Source organism: Salmo trutta, chromosome 37 (assembly GCF_901001165.1).
Source record: "Salmo trutta chromosome 37, fSalTru1.1, whole genome shotgun sequence".
Taxonomy (NCBI): Eukaryota; Metazoa; Chordata; class Actinopteri; order Salmoniformes; family Salmonidae; genus Salmo; species Salmo trutta.
The window spans coordinates 23516944-23535161 of NC_042993.1; the positions used below are offsets into that span (position 1 = coordinate 23516944).

Consider the following 18218-nt stretch of genomic DNA (forward strand, 5'->3'; position numbering starts at 1 on the left):
AGGAGCAGAAGTGGCTAAGACTGAAATAGACAGATGACTGTGCTCAGGCACTGCAAGGAGGGGTGGATGGTGGGTTGTGGGTGAGTAGAGGGAGAATGAAAGCCATAGATCTGAGTGAGAGGGAGAGGAGAGGAGAGGAGAGGGGGCCTGGCTTGGAGAGTTGAGCAATGCTGCAGGCTGCCTGGACCATATGTCACTACTGGCCCAGCTGTGATGGGTAGGCTGGGTGGGGGATATGGGTGGTGTGTGTGTCTGGGGGGGAGGGGGGAGGTTGGTTAATGGAGCGGCAGGTGTGAATCCATTACTTTGTAACGGAGTCGTGATCAAACAGCGGCTGAGTCCACTACCTCTGCCCCCGACACACGCACACACACAGATGCATTCACGCACGCATACAAACACACACGCACACACCAGCCTCTGTGTCCCTGGAAGTATGGCAAATGGTTAGGCTGGCCAACACCACTGTCTGTCCTCAAGTCTCTCAATAACATCCTATCACTGACAGATGTTCCCTCGCCTCAGGCATTGGACACAGCTACTGGCATGTGATAAAAATCAAAGAGAAACGTTCAAACAGAGGGATTTTAAGACCATTTTTGGCGTCTTGGAATGACAAAAGAGGGCATTTAGAGAGCATCCCTAAGTACTAAAGCCGACCAAATTCCAAATCAAAGTTGATCTTCATTGTTTGTATGTAAAATTTGAGCATGCTGCAGAGCACTGGTGGAAGAGCTGTCCCACTACTCCCCTATGTGGACATTTCCCACAATACCTGCATTCAGTTGGAATGTTAGATAAACTCCATTTAAATGAACTATACACATGCATAGCCAGGAAAATGTATCAAATTTCCTTGATAAAAAGCAAGTTTACACTGAGTGTACAAAACATTAGGAACACCTGCACTTTCCATTATATAGACTGACCAGGTGAATCCAGGTGAAACCTATGATCACTTATTGATGTCACTTGTTAAATCCACTTCAATCAGTGTAGATGAAGAGGAGGAGACACTTTAAAGAAGGAATTAAGACATGGATTGTGTATGTGTACCATTCAGAGGGTGAATGGACAAGACAACAGATTTGTGCCTTTGAAAGGGTTATAGTAGTAGATGCCAGGCACACCGGTTTGAGTGTGTCAAGAACTGCAACGCTCGTGGGTTTTTCAGGTTCAATAGTTTCTTGTGTGTATCAGGAATGGTCCACCACCCAAAAGACATACAGCCATCGTCACACAACTTTGGGAAGCATTGGCAACAACATGGGCCAGCATCCCTGTGGAACGCTTTCGACACTTTGTAAAGTCTATGCCCTGATGAATTGAAGCTGTTCTGAGGGCAAAAGAAGAGTGAAACTCAATATTATGAAGGTGTTCCTAATGTTTTGTACACTCAGTGTATAACCCCTAATATGTATACGGGTGACCTTTTGAAAATGGCTTACTTCAGTTGCGCGTAATGGTTATTCAGATGCCAAAAGGCAGTAAAGCGCTTGTTAAATAACATTACGATTTGCCAATGTATAGTGCATTAAGCCTTCTTATTGGTCAAATGAAGGAGCTTCTTCCTCATGACTCCTTCCATCCATGTGTGCCTTATTATTACATAATTGCCACATCCCCCCTGTTTCCAAATGGGTTCCCAAGGGTCATGCATGTGTAAAAATGCTAACTACTCCTGAGTCATGCTTTATGCAATGTGACAACAGTAGCTACAGGCAAAGCCACCACGGCGCTGCATTGTTGGCTTGGGCGCTAATGAATTAATTTACAGTATCAACACTGCCAAAGCCATTGCAAACATATGGGCAGGGAATGCAACACAATGGCCATGCATTGATACTGAAACAAATCCTGTTCTAATTCCCTTTATTTTGAATTAGCCTAGCAGGCTAATGCTAATGTGATTCAGTAGTAGTGAGAGAGGATACTAACATGCTAGTGCTAGCGCTGTGCTAGCAGGAAACAGTGCCCTCTGATTGCTTGCATAACACTGGGGCACAGTGGGAGGGAGAGCGATGCCTGGGCACATGACTGGAGGACAGGGCACTGGTGCGTGGCGTGTGGTGCACAGTGCGGGGCTCTGTCACTTCATATCAGTGGCAGCCATCACTGTCGATCCTCTCCTCTCGCTCCCACCACGGGCACAGAGGGCTAACAGCAGCCCACTGGGAAGTGGTCAGGGCTCTTCTACTGTCAATGGCAGTGCAGCATGGAGTTTTTTTGTTAGGGAGTGAAGTTCAGTTGGATTGTGTAGTGTTCACTTTTAAGATTGACTTCTGAGGTGGAGAGTATGCAAGTAGGGGAAGCTACACAAACAATAAAGTGTTGAACAGAAGGTATAGTGTCTTCTGTACTTGGATGAAACGGAACACTCTTAATCTATTAGGCTAATTCAGACTATGCATAAGTCAAGCCTTCAACATCACCAGTTTTCACCACTTGTAGTGTTTACTGAGGTGAATAGAGCACATTTGAAATAGAGGAGCACAGAAGAGCACAATGGTGAAGTGACAGATATTTTCACATATTCCTCCAGAGCACTGTTATTCCCTCAAGCAGCCCCTTAGTTGAGACTGAAGAAGTCGCAATGAAGAGAAAAGGGTCTTTTGACAGATGTCATTCACAAAACAAAGTGGCATCTCAATGGAGCTGCCTGGGAAAGAAAGGAGAGAGCAGGTCTGTGGGATAGCCAAAGACTACTGTCGAGAGAGACGCGCGCACCGCACGAGGTGAGTGAGAGAGAGAGCGAGAGAGAAAGACGCGCGCACCGCACGAGGTGAGTGAGAAGAGAGACGCGCGCACCGCACGAGGTGAGTGAGCGAGAGAGAGAGAGAGACGCGCGCACCGCACGATGTGAGTGAGTGAGTGAGTGTGAGAGAGAGAGAGAGAGAGAGAGAGAGAGAGAGACGCACGCACCGCACGAGGTGAGTGACAGGCATGAATATTTAATCGCCTCTCTCCTCTCTCCGATGTGGTGGCTATCGGCACGTCAGGTCTGTCTCAAATCCATTCATAGCTTCTGCCTCAATTAGACAAGGATAAGCCTTTGATTAATTGACCTGGGCCTTCTTCTCATTACTCCAGAGCTGAAAAGGCCCTTATCTGGATCATAAGGTTCTTTATCCTCCTTCTGAGAGACGAGAATTAAAGATATTGGCAGCTAGCTACCCTGCAAGTACCCCTACAGTACTCCATTACATCATTACATCATCTTTAATAGACTCATACTCTCAATCAAATGTACTATGAACACTGTTATTGTAGTGTAATAGTCTTTAAGTGTGTAAGTAAAACCTCTATGTGTTTTAATTGTGTTTTAGGATTCATTTATTGGATATAAAATTATAAATCTGTCTGCAAGGTCTACATTTAAAAAGAGACCTGTCCAAAGGCGATACAGGTACAAAAGTGAAGGAATAGTACCCCCTTCTGGTCTTAGCTAGCAGGCTGAATCTCTACTTAGTATGATATAGTAAGTAATCTAAGGTATATATATTTTTTTTAATTAGCAATAAACAGTCAGGTTGAAAAAGTCCTGTATTCCTAAAGTGTCTCAGAGTAGGAGTGCTGATCTAGAATCAGGTCCCACCTGGTCATGTAATCGTGTTATGTCTGTTATGATCTAAAATATATACTGATCCTAGATCAGCACTCAGATGGGAAAGGGGATACCTAGTCAGTTTCACAACGGAATGCATTCAACCAAAATATGTCTTTTGATGGCTCGGGGATTCAAACCAGCGACCTTTCGGTTACTGGCCCCAATGCCCATCTTAGCCAGACGTGACCTACTTGTATAGAGGCGTACTGGTGCCAAAGTTGTTTGCCACAAAATTGTAAGCTAACAATAGTTGCAGGACTGGACCTCTCATAAGCAAGCCTTAGGCGACAGTGGCCCAGGACACCTGCCTTGAGTGTATAATATGAACCCTGGCCTCTTCCAGGTCCAACATGTACATGAGATACTGTGTTAAATCTAGGTCCCCGGTCCAGAGCTTTTCCTAGTCAGGTCATGTGGTCAGGAAAACCTCAGGCAATTAAAACAGTGCTTATTGGCAATGTAATGTACTCAGCATACCATGTAATGTCAGGTCATGTCAAATAAAGTACATGCCTAAAGGGTCAATTGTGGTGATATCCTTTTTTGGTTATGTCATTCTTTATTAAACTTTGTGGCTTTAGAAACTGTCATGACAGTGTTGTAGACACTCATGCCATGTCAAACAACTCAGTCTAATACAGTATGGTACAGCAATGTGAGCCATAGAATAGATAGAAATATTACTCCTAGAACGGTATTCCCCTTTCAAGTCAATGGGTGGGTGATGGGTGGGATTGTATTTCTATAGTGTGTGCAGCAGTAGGTAAGTACCTCCTCCTGGTCCAACATGTAGAGCTGATTTCCGGAGATCACACAGAGACGGGGGTTCCAGTCGGGGTGGTCGTAGGAGGGAGCGGCAAAGGAAGGGGCATGGGGGCGATAGGAGGGGGGGACGGCACACCTCGCATCTGGGGAGGAGAGAGAACAAGGGGAGAGGGACAGAGAGAGGGGAGAGGGGTCAGTTAGGGTAACTCGACGGTGGAGGACATGCCAGAACATGCCCGTCGTCAGATGGTTGATGTTAACTTGTTTATGTTTGCAAGCTGGTACGTCCGCATCAGTTGAATCCAAAGCACTGAAAATGCAATGTGACTTCTTCACATGTTGTCCACATTTCGCGCATAACAACAATGCTCAATGAAAGAAGTGGACAGACTCATCTAGGACTGGTCCATTACGCAGTAAATAACTCCCCAATCAATGCACTCATTCAGAGAAAATAACACACTTTCTACAGAGTTGAATTATTATTACGATTTGTAACCATAGCCTAAAATGTGGATAAAAGGATTGGATGAAAGGGTCTGCTACACCAGAGGTTCCCAAAATGGGGTCTGCGGAAGAGGTACTGCCGTGCCCAGATCTCTAAATATGTATAAAATAAATAATAGCTTTTTTTTATGAATATTGTTACAATAACTGATGAAACAAATTTTGGCCAAGGGATTCGTTTAGAGGGTCTAATACAATAAAATGTCATTATTATTAGTCTACAATGTAGGTTCTTACTAACCATGGGCATCAAGGCCTGGGAGGCTCACAAGGATATCCACCAATTATTCATTTTTCAACTCAATACTTCTTTGTTTTGAACATGAATGTTCTTTAATGTAATCTTTAAAACTGCAAAGTTTTCTCTCTGCCTATGATATAAAAAAAAATGAATTGCATGAAATTCGCTTGAAAACGGAAAAAATATATCTTCGATGCCAAAAGGCGGGCTATTTAAATGTTCTTTCCCTGGGGCCGAGACTTGGTTCGGCCAGCCATGCACTGCAGACAGCACAGTAAAACGTCTCCTTTTGTGCCATTTTTATCGCACCGCGAGTTGTGTTATGATTATAAGGCGGTCCTTAATGAATTTGCTATCACAAAAGGGGTCCTCGGACCCAGAAAGTTCAGAAAACCCTGTGCTATATGACCATATCTTCATACTACATCGCTAATTCCATCAGTTTCATAATCCCTCTGGCCTGGACACGCCTTTGTTCGTCCCCAGGTTCCCCCTCTGACCAGACGGCCGTAACAAACAGGCAGCTCTTCAGATAGACCCTGGGTCCTGAAGCAGAAGGGCCGTGGCATGAAACAGAGCAAAATAAGCTTTGTGATCCACTACAACTGCTGGAGTCAATTAGCCAAGCTCTGGCTTCAGTCAGCATGATGCTAGGTCACACAGAAATAACCAGGGCATGGCTCTTTGTCTTTTTCACTATCTTTCGTAGTCTCCACTTCCTAGTGTGTCTCTCTATCACTCCTACTCACTCTGCCCATCCATCTGCTTCTCCTTCTCTCATCTGTCTCCATCACTTCATGTCTTTCTCGTATTGACCTTCCTATTCGTCTTTCCTCCAGTCTCTTTCCATGTTCCCCTCTTTCATATTTCTTTCTCTTTTCCCTCTAAGTTATGTCAGGAGCAATGTTAATGTTTTCATCAAAACACTTTTGATATCTCTTCCCTTCGCCTCGTTTTTACATTTCAACCAGAATGTTAAGCAAACATCTCAACGCTATTCTCACTCCAGACAGCCTTATGTTGTGAATTCACAGACGCCCCCAACAAGGCCGGAAACAAGCCCTCAACGAGAGGTTAGCCAAAGTGACATTCCCCACTCCTCACACCAAGACTGTTTTCAAAATTCACACCAATCATATCTGCAGATTGTACAAATCCCAGAGTCAAACCCTCTAACACACTTTATTTAACCCTTACCCATACATATTGTAGATGGTACAAACAACGGCTATCTAGTGTCTACTTTTTCACTTTCCAGACAGCACACTTTAACCCTTTGCATATTTCCCCATGTTTGAGAAAGGAAGGCCCCTGCAGGTTGAATGATGTAACAGGCCCTGACTCGGCTGAGACACGGCACCGTCGGCACACTCACAGCAGCGTGCCATGCTGTCCATTTGACACTATGCCAAAAACAGAGCCACTCCGACCCTGAAAATAGGCCTACTTCAGCCAAACAACCCTGTCAGAACCTTCATTTTACAATAAAAGCTTTCTCAAATATTCACTGTATTCACAATCCTACCAAGTAGGAAGGCAAGCACAAAAGGCAATCTGTCTAATTGTAGCGAATACAGCTGAGTTTATGTTTTATATTCAAGTTTAATTATGAATAAAGCTGCTTTTGAAATATAAATGAGTTGCTAAACAAGCAAAGCTTATTAAGGGGATCACAGTGGTAGAATCCAAGGTATGATTCATTGTACGATATGAAGAGAGATTACATAACCTTGATTTCAACCTCTAAGTCACTTTTCACTCATGGACTCACAGTCACAGTGGCTATTGTGACTGAGCCCCCTAGGGGTTTTCATATACACTCACATATCATTAAGAATTTGACCAAATCACAAAATATAGGCCGTGAATATAGGCCGGGGCATGGAGGGATCTTTATATACAGTACCAGTCAAAAGTTTGGACACACCTGCTCATTCAAGGGTTTTTCTTTATTTGTACTATTTTCTACATTGTAGAATAATAGTGAAGACATCAAAACTATGAAATAACACATATGGAATCATGTAGTAAACCAACAATATATTTTGGATTTGAGATTCATCGAAGTAGCCACCCTTTGCCTTAATGACAGCTTTGCATACTCTTGGCATTCCCTCAACCAGCATCATGAGGTAGTCACCTGGAATGCATTTCAATTAACAGGTGTGCTTTGTTAAAAGTTCATTTGTGGAATTTCTTTCCTTCTTAATGTGTTGTGTTGTGACAAGATAGGGGTGGTATACAGAAGATAGCCCTATTTGGTAAAAGACCAAGTCCATATTATGGCAAGAACAGCCCAAATAAGCAAAGAGAAACAACAGTCCATCATTACTTTAAGACATGAAGGTCAGTCAATGCGGAAAATTTCAAGAACTTCAACCATCAAGCGCTATGATGAAACTGGCTCTCATGAGGACCGCCACAGGAAAGTAAGACCCAGAGTTACCTCTGCTGCAGAGGATAAGTTCATTAGAGTTCACTGCACCTCAGATTGCAGCCCAATAAATGCTTCACGGAGTTCAAGTAACAGACATCTCAACATCAACTGTTCAGAGGAGACTGTGTGAATCAGGCCTTCATGGTCGAATTGCTGCAAAGAAATCACTACTAAAGGACACCAATGAGAAAAAGAGACTTGCTTGGGCCAAGAAACAAGAGCAATGGGTGGTAGACCGGCAGAAATCTGTCCTTTGGTCTGATGAGTCCAAATTTGAGATTTTTGGTTCCAACCGCCGTGTCTTTGTGAGACGCAGAGTAGGTGAACAGATGATCTCTGCATGTGTGTTTCACACTGTGAGGCATGGAGGAGGAGGTATGATAGTGTGGGGGTGCTTTGCTTGTGACACTGTCAGTGATATATTTAGAATTCAAGGCACACTTAACCAGCATGGCTACCACAGCATTCTGCAGCGATATGCCATCCCATCTGGTTTGCGTTTAGTGGGACTATGATTTGTTTTTCAACAGGACAATAACCCAACACACCTCCAGGCTGTGACTATTTTTGATTTGTTTAACACTTTTTTGGTTACTACATGATTCCATATGTGTTATTTCATTGTTAAGATGTCTTCACTATTATTCTACAATGTAGAAATAGTAAAAAATAAAGAAAAACCCATGAATGAGTAGGTGTGCCCAAACTTTTGACTGGTACTGTATATATACAGTTGAAGTCAGAAGTTTACATACACCTTAGCCAAATACATTTAGACTCAGTTTTTCACAATTCCTGACATTTAATCCTAGTAAAAATTCCCTGTCTTAGGTCAGTTAGGATCACCACTTTATTTTAAGAATGTGAAATGTCAGAATAATAGTAGAGAAAATTATTTCTTTCAGCTTTTATTTCTTTCATCACATTCCCAGTGGGTCAGAAGTTTACATACACTCAATTAGTATTTGGTAGCATTGGCTTTAAATTGTTTAATTGGGGTCAAACTTTTTGGGTAGCCTTCCACAAGCTTCCCACAATAAATTGGATGAATTGTGGGCCATTCTTCCTGACATAGCTGGTGTAACTGAGTCAGGTTTGTAGGCCTCCTTGCTCGCACACACTTTTTCAGTTCTGCCCACAGATTTTCTATTGGGTTGAGGTCAGAGCTTTGTCATGGCCACTCCAATACCTTGACTTTGTTGTCCTTAAGCCATTTTGCCACAACTTTGGAAGTATGCTTGGGGTCATTGTCCATTTGGAAGACCCATTTGCAACCAAGCTTTAACTTCCTGATTGATGTCTTGAGATGCTGCTTCAATATATCCACATAACTTTCCTCCTCATGGAGCCATCTATTTTGTGAAGTGCACCAGTCCCTCCTGCAGCAAAGCACCTCCACAACATGATGCTGCCACCCCCGTGCTTCACGGTTGGGATGGTGTTCTTCGGCTTGCAAGCCTCCCCCTTTTTCCTCCAAAAATAACGATGGTAATTATGGCCAAACAGTTCTATTTTTGTTTCATCAGACCAAAGGACATTTCTCCAAAAAGTACGATCTTTGTCCCCATGTGCAGTTGCAAACCGTAATCTGGCTTTTTTATGGCGGTTTTGGAGCAGTGGCTTCTTCCTTGCTGAGCGGCCTTTCAGGTTATGTCGATATAGGACTTGTTTTACTGTGGATATAGATACTTTTGTACCTGTTTCCTCCAGCATCTTCACAAGGTCCTTTGCTGTTGTTCTCGGATTGATTTGCACTTTTCGCACCAAAGTACGTTCATCTCTAGGAGACAGAACGCGTCTCCTTCCTGAGCGGTATGACGGCTGAGTGGTCCCATGGTGTGTATACTTGCGTACTATTGTTTGTACAGATGAATGTGGTACCTTCAGGCATTTGGAAATTGCTCCCAAGGATGAACCAGACTTGTGGAGGTCTACAATTTGTTTTCTGAGGTCTTGGCTGATTTCTTTTGATTTTCCTATGATGTCACGCAAAGAGGCACTGAGTTTGAAGGTAGGCCTTCAAATACATCGATAGGTACACCTCCAATTGACTCAAATCATGTCAATTAGCCTATCAGAAGCTTCTAAAGCCATGACATAATTTTCTGGAATTTTCCAAGCTGTTTAAAGGCACAGTCAACTTAGTGTATGTAAACTTCTGACCCACTGGAATTGTGATACAGTGAAATAATCTGTCTGTAAACAATTGTTGGAAAAATTACTTGTGTCATGCACAAAGTAGTTGTCCTAACTGACTTGCCAAAACTATAGTTTGTTAACAAGAAATTTGTGGAGTGGTTGAAAAATGAGTTTTAATGACTCCAACCTGAGTGTATATGAAAACCTCTGACTTCAGCTGTATATATATATATATATATATATATATATATATATATATATATATATATATATATATATATGAGATGTATATATATATATATATATATATATACAGCTGAAGTCGGAAGTTTTCATATACACTCAGGTTGGAGTCATTAAACACATGTATATATATATATATATATATATATATATATATATTTAAATGTTTATCATTTCTGAGAATGGCATGGAGAAAATGTACAGACCATATCATCCTGTCCTGAATGATGCACCTCCTTGTACATGGATGTTCCCTTGTTTAGCTGTTGAAGTGTTACTTTTCACATTCACAATATCAACGTTTTCATGTGGAAAGTAGAAAGAGCTGGTGTCGGAAAATGTTTGTGTATTGAGATTGAGACTAATACAGTATATCAATTCAATCATCATTATGAGCATGTCAATCACCATCATCTTTACTGCAGACGACATATAGCCTAAAACCCAAGGCCCAGGAATCCCAAGGCCCAGGAATCCCAAGGCCCAGGAGTGTGACACTAGTTCCCCTCTTTCAGAGACACATTGGACAAGGAGAGAGAAAGCCTTTGACGATAAACCGTATAGACCTACAGCAGCATACCTAATGAAAGTCACAATGTTGTGGATCCACTGGGGATATCGTTGACTCATTCCCATAATATGTGCTCCAGCTACAGTCTGTACCTCCACCTTCATTCCTCATCATCTGAAAAACCTTGGAGGGAATTTCAATGAAGTAGAAGCTAAAATGCGTGTAGGGTACGGTGTGTGCGGTCCAATCTAGGTGGGCTAGTTCTGTGTTATAAATATTTAAAAAACTGCGTATTTACATTCTCTTGTTAACGCTCTAAGAATGTGCTGAGGTCTGTCTCTGTGGGCACGTAACGCCATTATTTTCTGCCTTCCTTTGCAGTTTGCCAAGGAGCCGAGCAGCCGTCAGATGACTGGTCAGCTTTATTCAACGCTGTCGTTACTGAACCCGACAGGGGTAATGTTCATTTATACACATCACTAAGCTCTAAAACAGCGCTAAAAATAAACATGCAATATCCTTAGGTCGCCCGGGTCGGGCAACGTACCGACGCCAGTGTGGCCTTGTTGGTTACTTTCAAGGCAAAGAAGCACAATGTACTGTACAGTATGTACACATTTTATACATTACTTGGTGCCCACGTAGCATTTATATCACATCATTCGGAATCAATAGGGGTATCCTACCTTTCCATATTCTATGAATGCTTTTGGAATTATTGCCCAGATTTGATGTATTTATGAAAATATTCCCTGGTCTGCAATGGTGCTCTTTAATACGCTGATTCAGGGCATTTAGTACATGGCCATCAGTGTCATGAGAGATGTCAAATGTCAGGGATGTGTCACAATGGGCCTCAATGAAGAAGTGAACACAGAGGTCCGCACTACACTGACACCGCACAGTCCTGTGTGTGTGTGTGTGTGTCTGTCTGTGTGTATTCTCACCTATCAGATCATTCACTCAGCCCTTGTCTGGCACAGCAGGGCTCCCCACTACCGCGCATTTGTCCACACGGCGTCACTGTTGCTGCACTTTTACGTGTGAATCCGCCCCCAACTCCACACACAGGAAACAAGGTTACTGCCCAAGAGATGTCACTTCCGAAACACCCACTCTTGCTCGCTCGCGCTCTTTCCCTCACGCCCCCAGCCTATTGCCATGACAACCGAGAAAAGAATAGAATATAAGTGAGTGTTAAAGAGACAGATGATCAGAGACAAGGACAAAGTGGGGAAGAGATGGAGGGAAAGGGAAAGATTGAGAGGGAGAATAGTAGAAGAGGGGAGACCGCAGGGAACGAGATGGACAGGGGGAGAGAGGAGTAGACAGGGAGAAAATGAGTGGGAGGAGGGAAGGATGGACGATAGGAGAGATAGAAAGAAGGGGAAGAGGAGGGAAGCGATGGGATGAGCTGGGGATAGGAAGAGAGGAGAGGTGAAGAACTGGGGATGCTGAGAAGAAGGAGAGAGATAAATGAAGTGATGAGAGAGGGAAAAACGGAAGGAGGATACTTTTTTGGGAAAAGGAGCCCACATCTTGTTCCCATAGCAACCCAGCCATCCATGAAAAACGGACTTGTTCCTCCCTCCCTCCCTCTCGCTCTCTCTCTGATGCGCATGCGCACATCTTTTCTGTCCATCTATCTATCTACACACTATAGACATAAGTTGGTGGTGAGCAATACTGTATATGGGTAAAAGTATCCTTATACGGTTGTGTAAAATACATCAATGGATATCGCAGTCCAATACGTTCAATACTGTTACTGTAAGACAACATCAGATGAGGAAATAAGATCTATATATTCATAAGCAAGCCGTCTGCTTGAATATATGGCGGTAATAAAATCGAATTATAATATTTAAAGGTGAAATCAATGTTCCGATCATCCTATTATGAATCAAAATTAAATTAAACTTTCCCACAAACTCCCTGGCAGCCTCCCTCCATCTCCCCACCATCTATTGCTCCCCTCTCCCTTCCACCCATCTGTCTCTTAGTCCCCCACTTCCACAGCCCATTTCTCTCTCTCTCTCTTCCTCACTCTCTCTCACACATTTATCTCCTACTGTCCCCCATCTCTCACTCTACCTGTCTCCCTTTCACTTCTCTCATGCTCTCCTCCCTCCCTCTCGTTACCACCGTCTCTCTCACTGCCACACATCTCTCTCTCTCTCTCTCTCTCCCTATCTCTCTCACTCTCTCTCCATTCCCATCCCTCCTCCAGGATGCTAGAGCAGTGGGGTGGAATGACTGCACTGCCAGTAACAGAGTTGGGTTGGCTTATTAGAGTGTACAGTATCACTCTCTCTCTCTCCTTTCCCTTCTCTTGACTATTCCATGGGGCTACACAGCAATCCCCCAAGTTGTGCTGCAAAACTCTCTTTACTTAGGGCTTGAATAACATCTATAGGAAATGAGATGCAGGATTGCTTTGTCTGCTAACCCTTCATGGTGATGTGCTGTTCCGCCCTGTCAACCTGTGTGAAGGTGATATTCAATGTGCTGAGTATAGAGAAAATATAAATGAATGGGACTGTGTGTGTGTGTGTGTGTGTGTGTGTGTGTGTGTGTGTGTGTGTGTGTGTGTGTGTGTGTGTGTGTGTGTGTGTGTGTGTTGTGTTGTGTTGTGTTGTGTTGTGTTGTGTTGTGTGTGTGAATTACTGTGAATGCAAAACCACAGTGATCCACATTCACAGGTAACAATGCTGCTGTATTTATTTGCACACGTCTATCATCTATCATGATGTGTTCTCCCGTCTCTCTCTCTCTCTCTGTTTGTATATCCTGTCTCATGTCACCATGTGGGGGGTGCTCCATTGAGAGAAAGCAGGTCAAGCCTTTGGTCCTCAGAGATAAATAATAATTATAGTGATCTGTCCTCAATCCAGAGATAGACTAAGAACTGTGTCATTGTTATATTACCCAAAATGGCAATCTATCAAACTCCTACACAGCTTAACTCATCTCGTCTGACAGACAGAGGAGTGACGGGGAGTCTGACTGGGAGGCCCTCTGTTGCCCTGGGTGGAATTATGAAAGAACCATCTGATTGAGAGAAAGCCAGAGGTGTCTTGGATCAGAGGTATCTGGGGTATTTCATGGCACCGTTTTGCCTCCTTGATTTTGACAGATCAACGCAATGATGTCTGAGTAGGAATCAACAGAGACCATCTAAATGTATTTTAGTTATGGGTTTTCTGCTTTCACTTCATCACCAAGATGTCTGTTATGTTCAGTGGGTGTCTGAAATGATTCACACCCTTGATAAAGATGAGCAAAAATTACTGCACAAAATAAATAACTAAAATACTGAAAAGGGAAATTAGATTGTTTTATACTAATACAATTGTTCAGAGAAATATATTTTGTTTAACAAGTAATAAAAAACAATCTCAAAAAGGTAGGGGTCAAATTATCGACATCCCTGTTTTCAATACCTTTCAATACCTCACCTTGCGAGGAAAATGGCACTGCCTTTTTCAAAAATGATTTATTAGATTGGCAAACACAATGAGAGATTTTAGACCATTCCTCCATTCAGAATCTTTCCAGATCTGATATCTTTCCTCTGCGCTTATGGACTGCCTGCCCTCTTCAATTCAAACCACAGGTTTTCAATGGGGGTCATGTCCGGAAACTGATTTTGTTGATTTAGATTTTGTGATCAATTAACAATTTCTTTGTGGATTTTGATGTGTGCTTGGGGTTATTGTTTTGCTGGAATATCCAATTGCGGCCAAGTTTCAGCCTCCTGGCAGAAGCAATCAGGCTGACATGTCCTGGTACTGAGTGAAGTTCATGATGCCTTGAGACTTGAGACAATTGAGAAATGGATTGTGTAAGTGTGCCATTCAGAGGTTGAATGGGAGAAGACAAAAGATTTAAGTGCCTTTGAACGGGGTATGGTAGTAGGTGCCTGGTGCACCGGTTTTCCTGTGTATATCAAGAATGGCCAACCACCCAAAGGATATCCAGTCAACTTTGCACAACTGTAGGAAGCATTGGAGTCAACATGGTCCAGCCCAGTGGAACGCTTTCGACACCTTGTATAGTCCATGCCACGATGAATTAAGACTATTCTGAGGGATAAGGGGGTGCAACTCAATATTAGGAAAGTGTTCCTAATGCTTGTACACTCAGTGTATATAATTCAATATCTTTTCTCCATGCTTTCTATCTGGTTTTGGTCATTTAAGTTGACACTGAAACTGTTTTTCTATCCAATAAATTACCACTTAGACAGCCCACCTAAGAATTTTCTATACAAAAAACGTATGTAATTTGCTCCAATGACTGTAATTTCCTCCATAATAAAGGGATAGTTCGAGATTTTTGCAATGAAGCCTTTTATATACTTCCCTAGAGTCGGATGAACAGGAACGGGGGTCCAGCACAAAAAAAAAAAAAAAGTATGAAATGTATGCATTCACTACTGTAAGTCGCTCTGGATAAGAGCGTCTGCTAAATGACTAAAATGTAAAAAAAAATGTAAAATGAACAGCTAGCATGCTAACTGTTCCTGTAGACTTCCAGTCATTGCACTTTTTTCATGCTGGACGCAGAAACATAAAAATGGTACGCACAATGGTATTCTGCTGCAGCTAGCGAAAATTCACAAAATAATTATTTTTCACATAAAAAAATCCCCAAAAGTATTTTCTCCCAAAAATATATTTAAAAAAATTGCGGACCCCCTGCAGCACCTCTACGGCCCCTAGTTTGAAACCCCATGAATTAAGAAACAGCACAGAGCTCACCTCAGGGTTTTCTACAGTGCCCACGCTAACATATTAACACGAATGGACATATGCCTTCCATGGAAAAAAACGTCCTAATCTCAGCAGGATCTACTAGCAGCAGGCTACCAGAACAGAGCAGCCCCTACTGCCAGATGCTATTTACTAATATAATTACTTTGAATTAGGTTTTAAATGAGAAGTGTAAGGGATCAGATAGTAAGACAAACCCTAACTGAGTCCCAGACACTCTTAGACTTGTCTGTGCATCTTACCACATGTTATCTCATCCCTTTTTGCACTAAAACAAATACAGTAAAATTTGTACTTGGGCATCCAAGACCACTCTATGTGTGTGAATTGCCTATTTCAGGTAAAAAAACATTGCAATACCTTCATTCATTATGTAAGTCAGCTTTTCTTATTTTTGTGTGTTCTCCTCATCTTTCTCCACATGTTCAAATGTTCCTACATTCAGAGGGAGCAATGACATCTACATCACCCCAATTACCTTACACAACCCCTTCCGCTGACTGAACCAATCAGATCACTCAATCGACACAAATGGTTATACAATTTCCTGTGTCATCATGGTATCAGTGGTCATGTCGTGACACATTTTCTGTCTGGGTGACAGTAGCTGTACAGAAGCTACTGATCTGAAAGGGCAAGAAAAGGGAATGAGCAGGCAAGATTAACTTCTGTATCTGTACCAATCAAATGCATGCCAAATACAGAACGTTGTGCTCCATAAAGTAGTCCCCCTCTGTTTCATTCAAGAACAAACCTTTTTTTCCATTCAAAAAACTTTAGTGACTTGGATAACTGATCTCAATTGTATATTCCCCCAAAAACATCATTCAGATATGTATCTGGTCACCATGACTGCGACTTCAAACAGGTATATGAGCTATTTTTTATCGTTGTTAAAGTCCCTTATGCCCGAGGTCTACAAAATATGAGTCATTTAACTTGATCTCCCCTTTGATCAAGTTGCACAACTATATAGTTGTGTGTGCTTTCTCTCTTTTTCACTCTCTCATGTGAAAAAGGTTAACTGTAGAACCAAATAAACCAAACTTGTTTGAACAGATAAACTGTTGCAGAGCACTGATACTCTACCTCTGCATTCAGCACCACTGAAGTGGACAGCAACTGAATCTGTACTCTGAAGTTCAGCCCCACATGTCAGTGGAAAGTGACTGTGTATAGTCTATGTCAGTGTGGAATGATGGTAAGGCCATTATACTTTAACCTAGAAAGGAAACTATACTGAACAAAACATGAAACAATCAATTCCCTAATCTATGGAATTCACATGACTGGGAACAGAGATATGCATCTCTTGTCACAGATACCTTAAAGAAAAGGAAGTGGTGTGGATCAGAAAACCAGTCAGTATCTGGTGTGACCACCATTTGCCTCATGCAGCCGTTTGCCTCATGCAGACGTAATGCCAAATTCTCTAAAATGACGTTGGAGGCGGCTTATGTTAGAGAAATTAACATTCAATTCTCTGCGGGCAGCTCTGGTGGACATTCCTGCAGTCAGCATACCAATTGCAGGCTCTCTCAAAACTTGAGATATCTGTGGCATTGTGTTGGGTGACAAAATTTTAGAGTGGCCTTTTATTGTCCCCAGCACAAAGTGCACCTGTGTAATGATCATGCTGTTTAATCAGCTTCTTGATATGCCACACCTGTCAGATGGATGGATTATCTTGGCAAAAGAGAAATGTTCACTAACAGGGATGTAAACAAATTTGTGCACACAATTAGCTTTTGTGCATATGGAAAATGGGATATTTTATTTCAGCTCATGAAACATGGGACAAACACTTTACATGTTGCGTTTGTATTTTTGTTCAGTCCATATAACCCTGTGTGGCATGTTCTTCATCTCAAACCAGGGGTTATGCAGTTTTGACATCCCGCTTGCTTGGTCAACACAATCCCAGTCAACTTTTCACCCCTAGCTAATATGAACACTCACCACTCGCTAGGTCAAACAAACTGAGACACTTTGAAGCCAGTTCTGTGTTTAAAGCGAGTGTGAATTCCAGTGTAGTATCTTCATGGAGGAAAGGAGATTTCAAACATGGCATTGAAGCGAGAAGCTACAATTAAAAGTGTTTCATAGGTGTCTCACACCTTCCTCTCCCAGCAGTCCATTTCTACCAGTTAGACACTGCCTCTGATCAAAGAGATCAGGATGTTCTGCCATTATCTCCACTCTCATACAGAGAAACTGAACTCCACATTGAAATGCCAAACAGAGCAACAACTGTAAAATAGGCTCTCTGAAAACCACTAGGACAGGAGCTTTCCTCCTGAAAAGAAAACTTATATAAAAAACACTAGAAAGTGGATTGCATTTCCAGTCTCTCTCAACAATCCACTCCAGTTTAGATGAATCATTATTTGAAATAACAAAAGGGCATATCACATAAACATTGCATGAATGCCAGAATTTTCTTTGGAAGCAAATACAGTTGAAATGCACTCATATTTTGTGTGGTGAAGATTCAAATGTGGTGGAGATGAGATGCTAAACATAGCGCCAGGCATGCAGAGTGAGCCTGCTAACCTTCATGAGGTCTTCAGAGTAGAAGTTAATCACTCAAATAAAAACACACTGACTCTCTCTCTCTCTCTCTCACACACACACACACACACACACACACACACACACATACACACACCTACAAACAAACACACATACACACACATGTGTAGGATCTTAATTTGAACCAGTTTGCTACAGCAGGAAAATAATCCTGCAGCGATAGGAAATGTGTATTATTATGTGTGTTGATACATTTTCCTTAAGGGAAAACCAACTCTGAAATTACAAACTTCAGAAGCCTTTTTAAACCTCAAATACACTACAAGTGGTCCTGCAACAGGGTGATCAAATTAATATCCTACATCTGTACACAAGCACGCTCACAAACACGCATGCACACACACACACACACACACACACACACACACAAAAGCATGCACGGCACATGCACGGCACACACA

General features: G+C 42.3%; 1 protein-coding gene across 15 annotated transcripts in view; it reads right to left on the minus strand.

Annotated features, from left to right (window-relative positions):
- Positions 1-18218, minus strand: part of LOC115176904 (ras/Rap GTPase-activating protein SynGAP) — a 114774-nt gene that overhangs the window by 90744 nt on the left and 5812 nt on the right. For 14 of the 15 annotated variants that reach the window (XR_003872303.1, XM_029737281.1, XM_029737278.1 and 11 more), the window contains exon 2: positions 4379-4515. Coding sequence is in view for 14 of the 15 variants with exons in the window: in XM_029737281.1 (XP_029593141.1) it covers positions 4379-4515 (137 nt within the window). In the remaining variant the exon portion in view is untranslated. Of the gene's footprint in view, positions 1-4378; positions 4516-11397; positions 11455-18218 lie in introns of those variants that run through there. The other variant, XM_029737279.1, reaches the window with a different exon arrangement.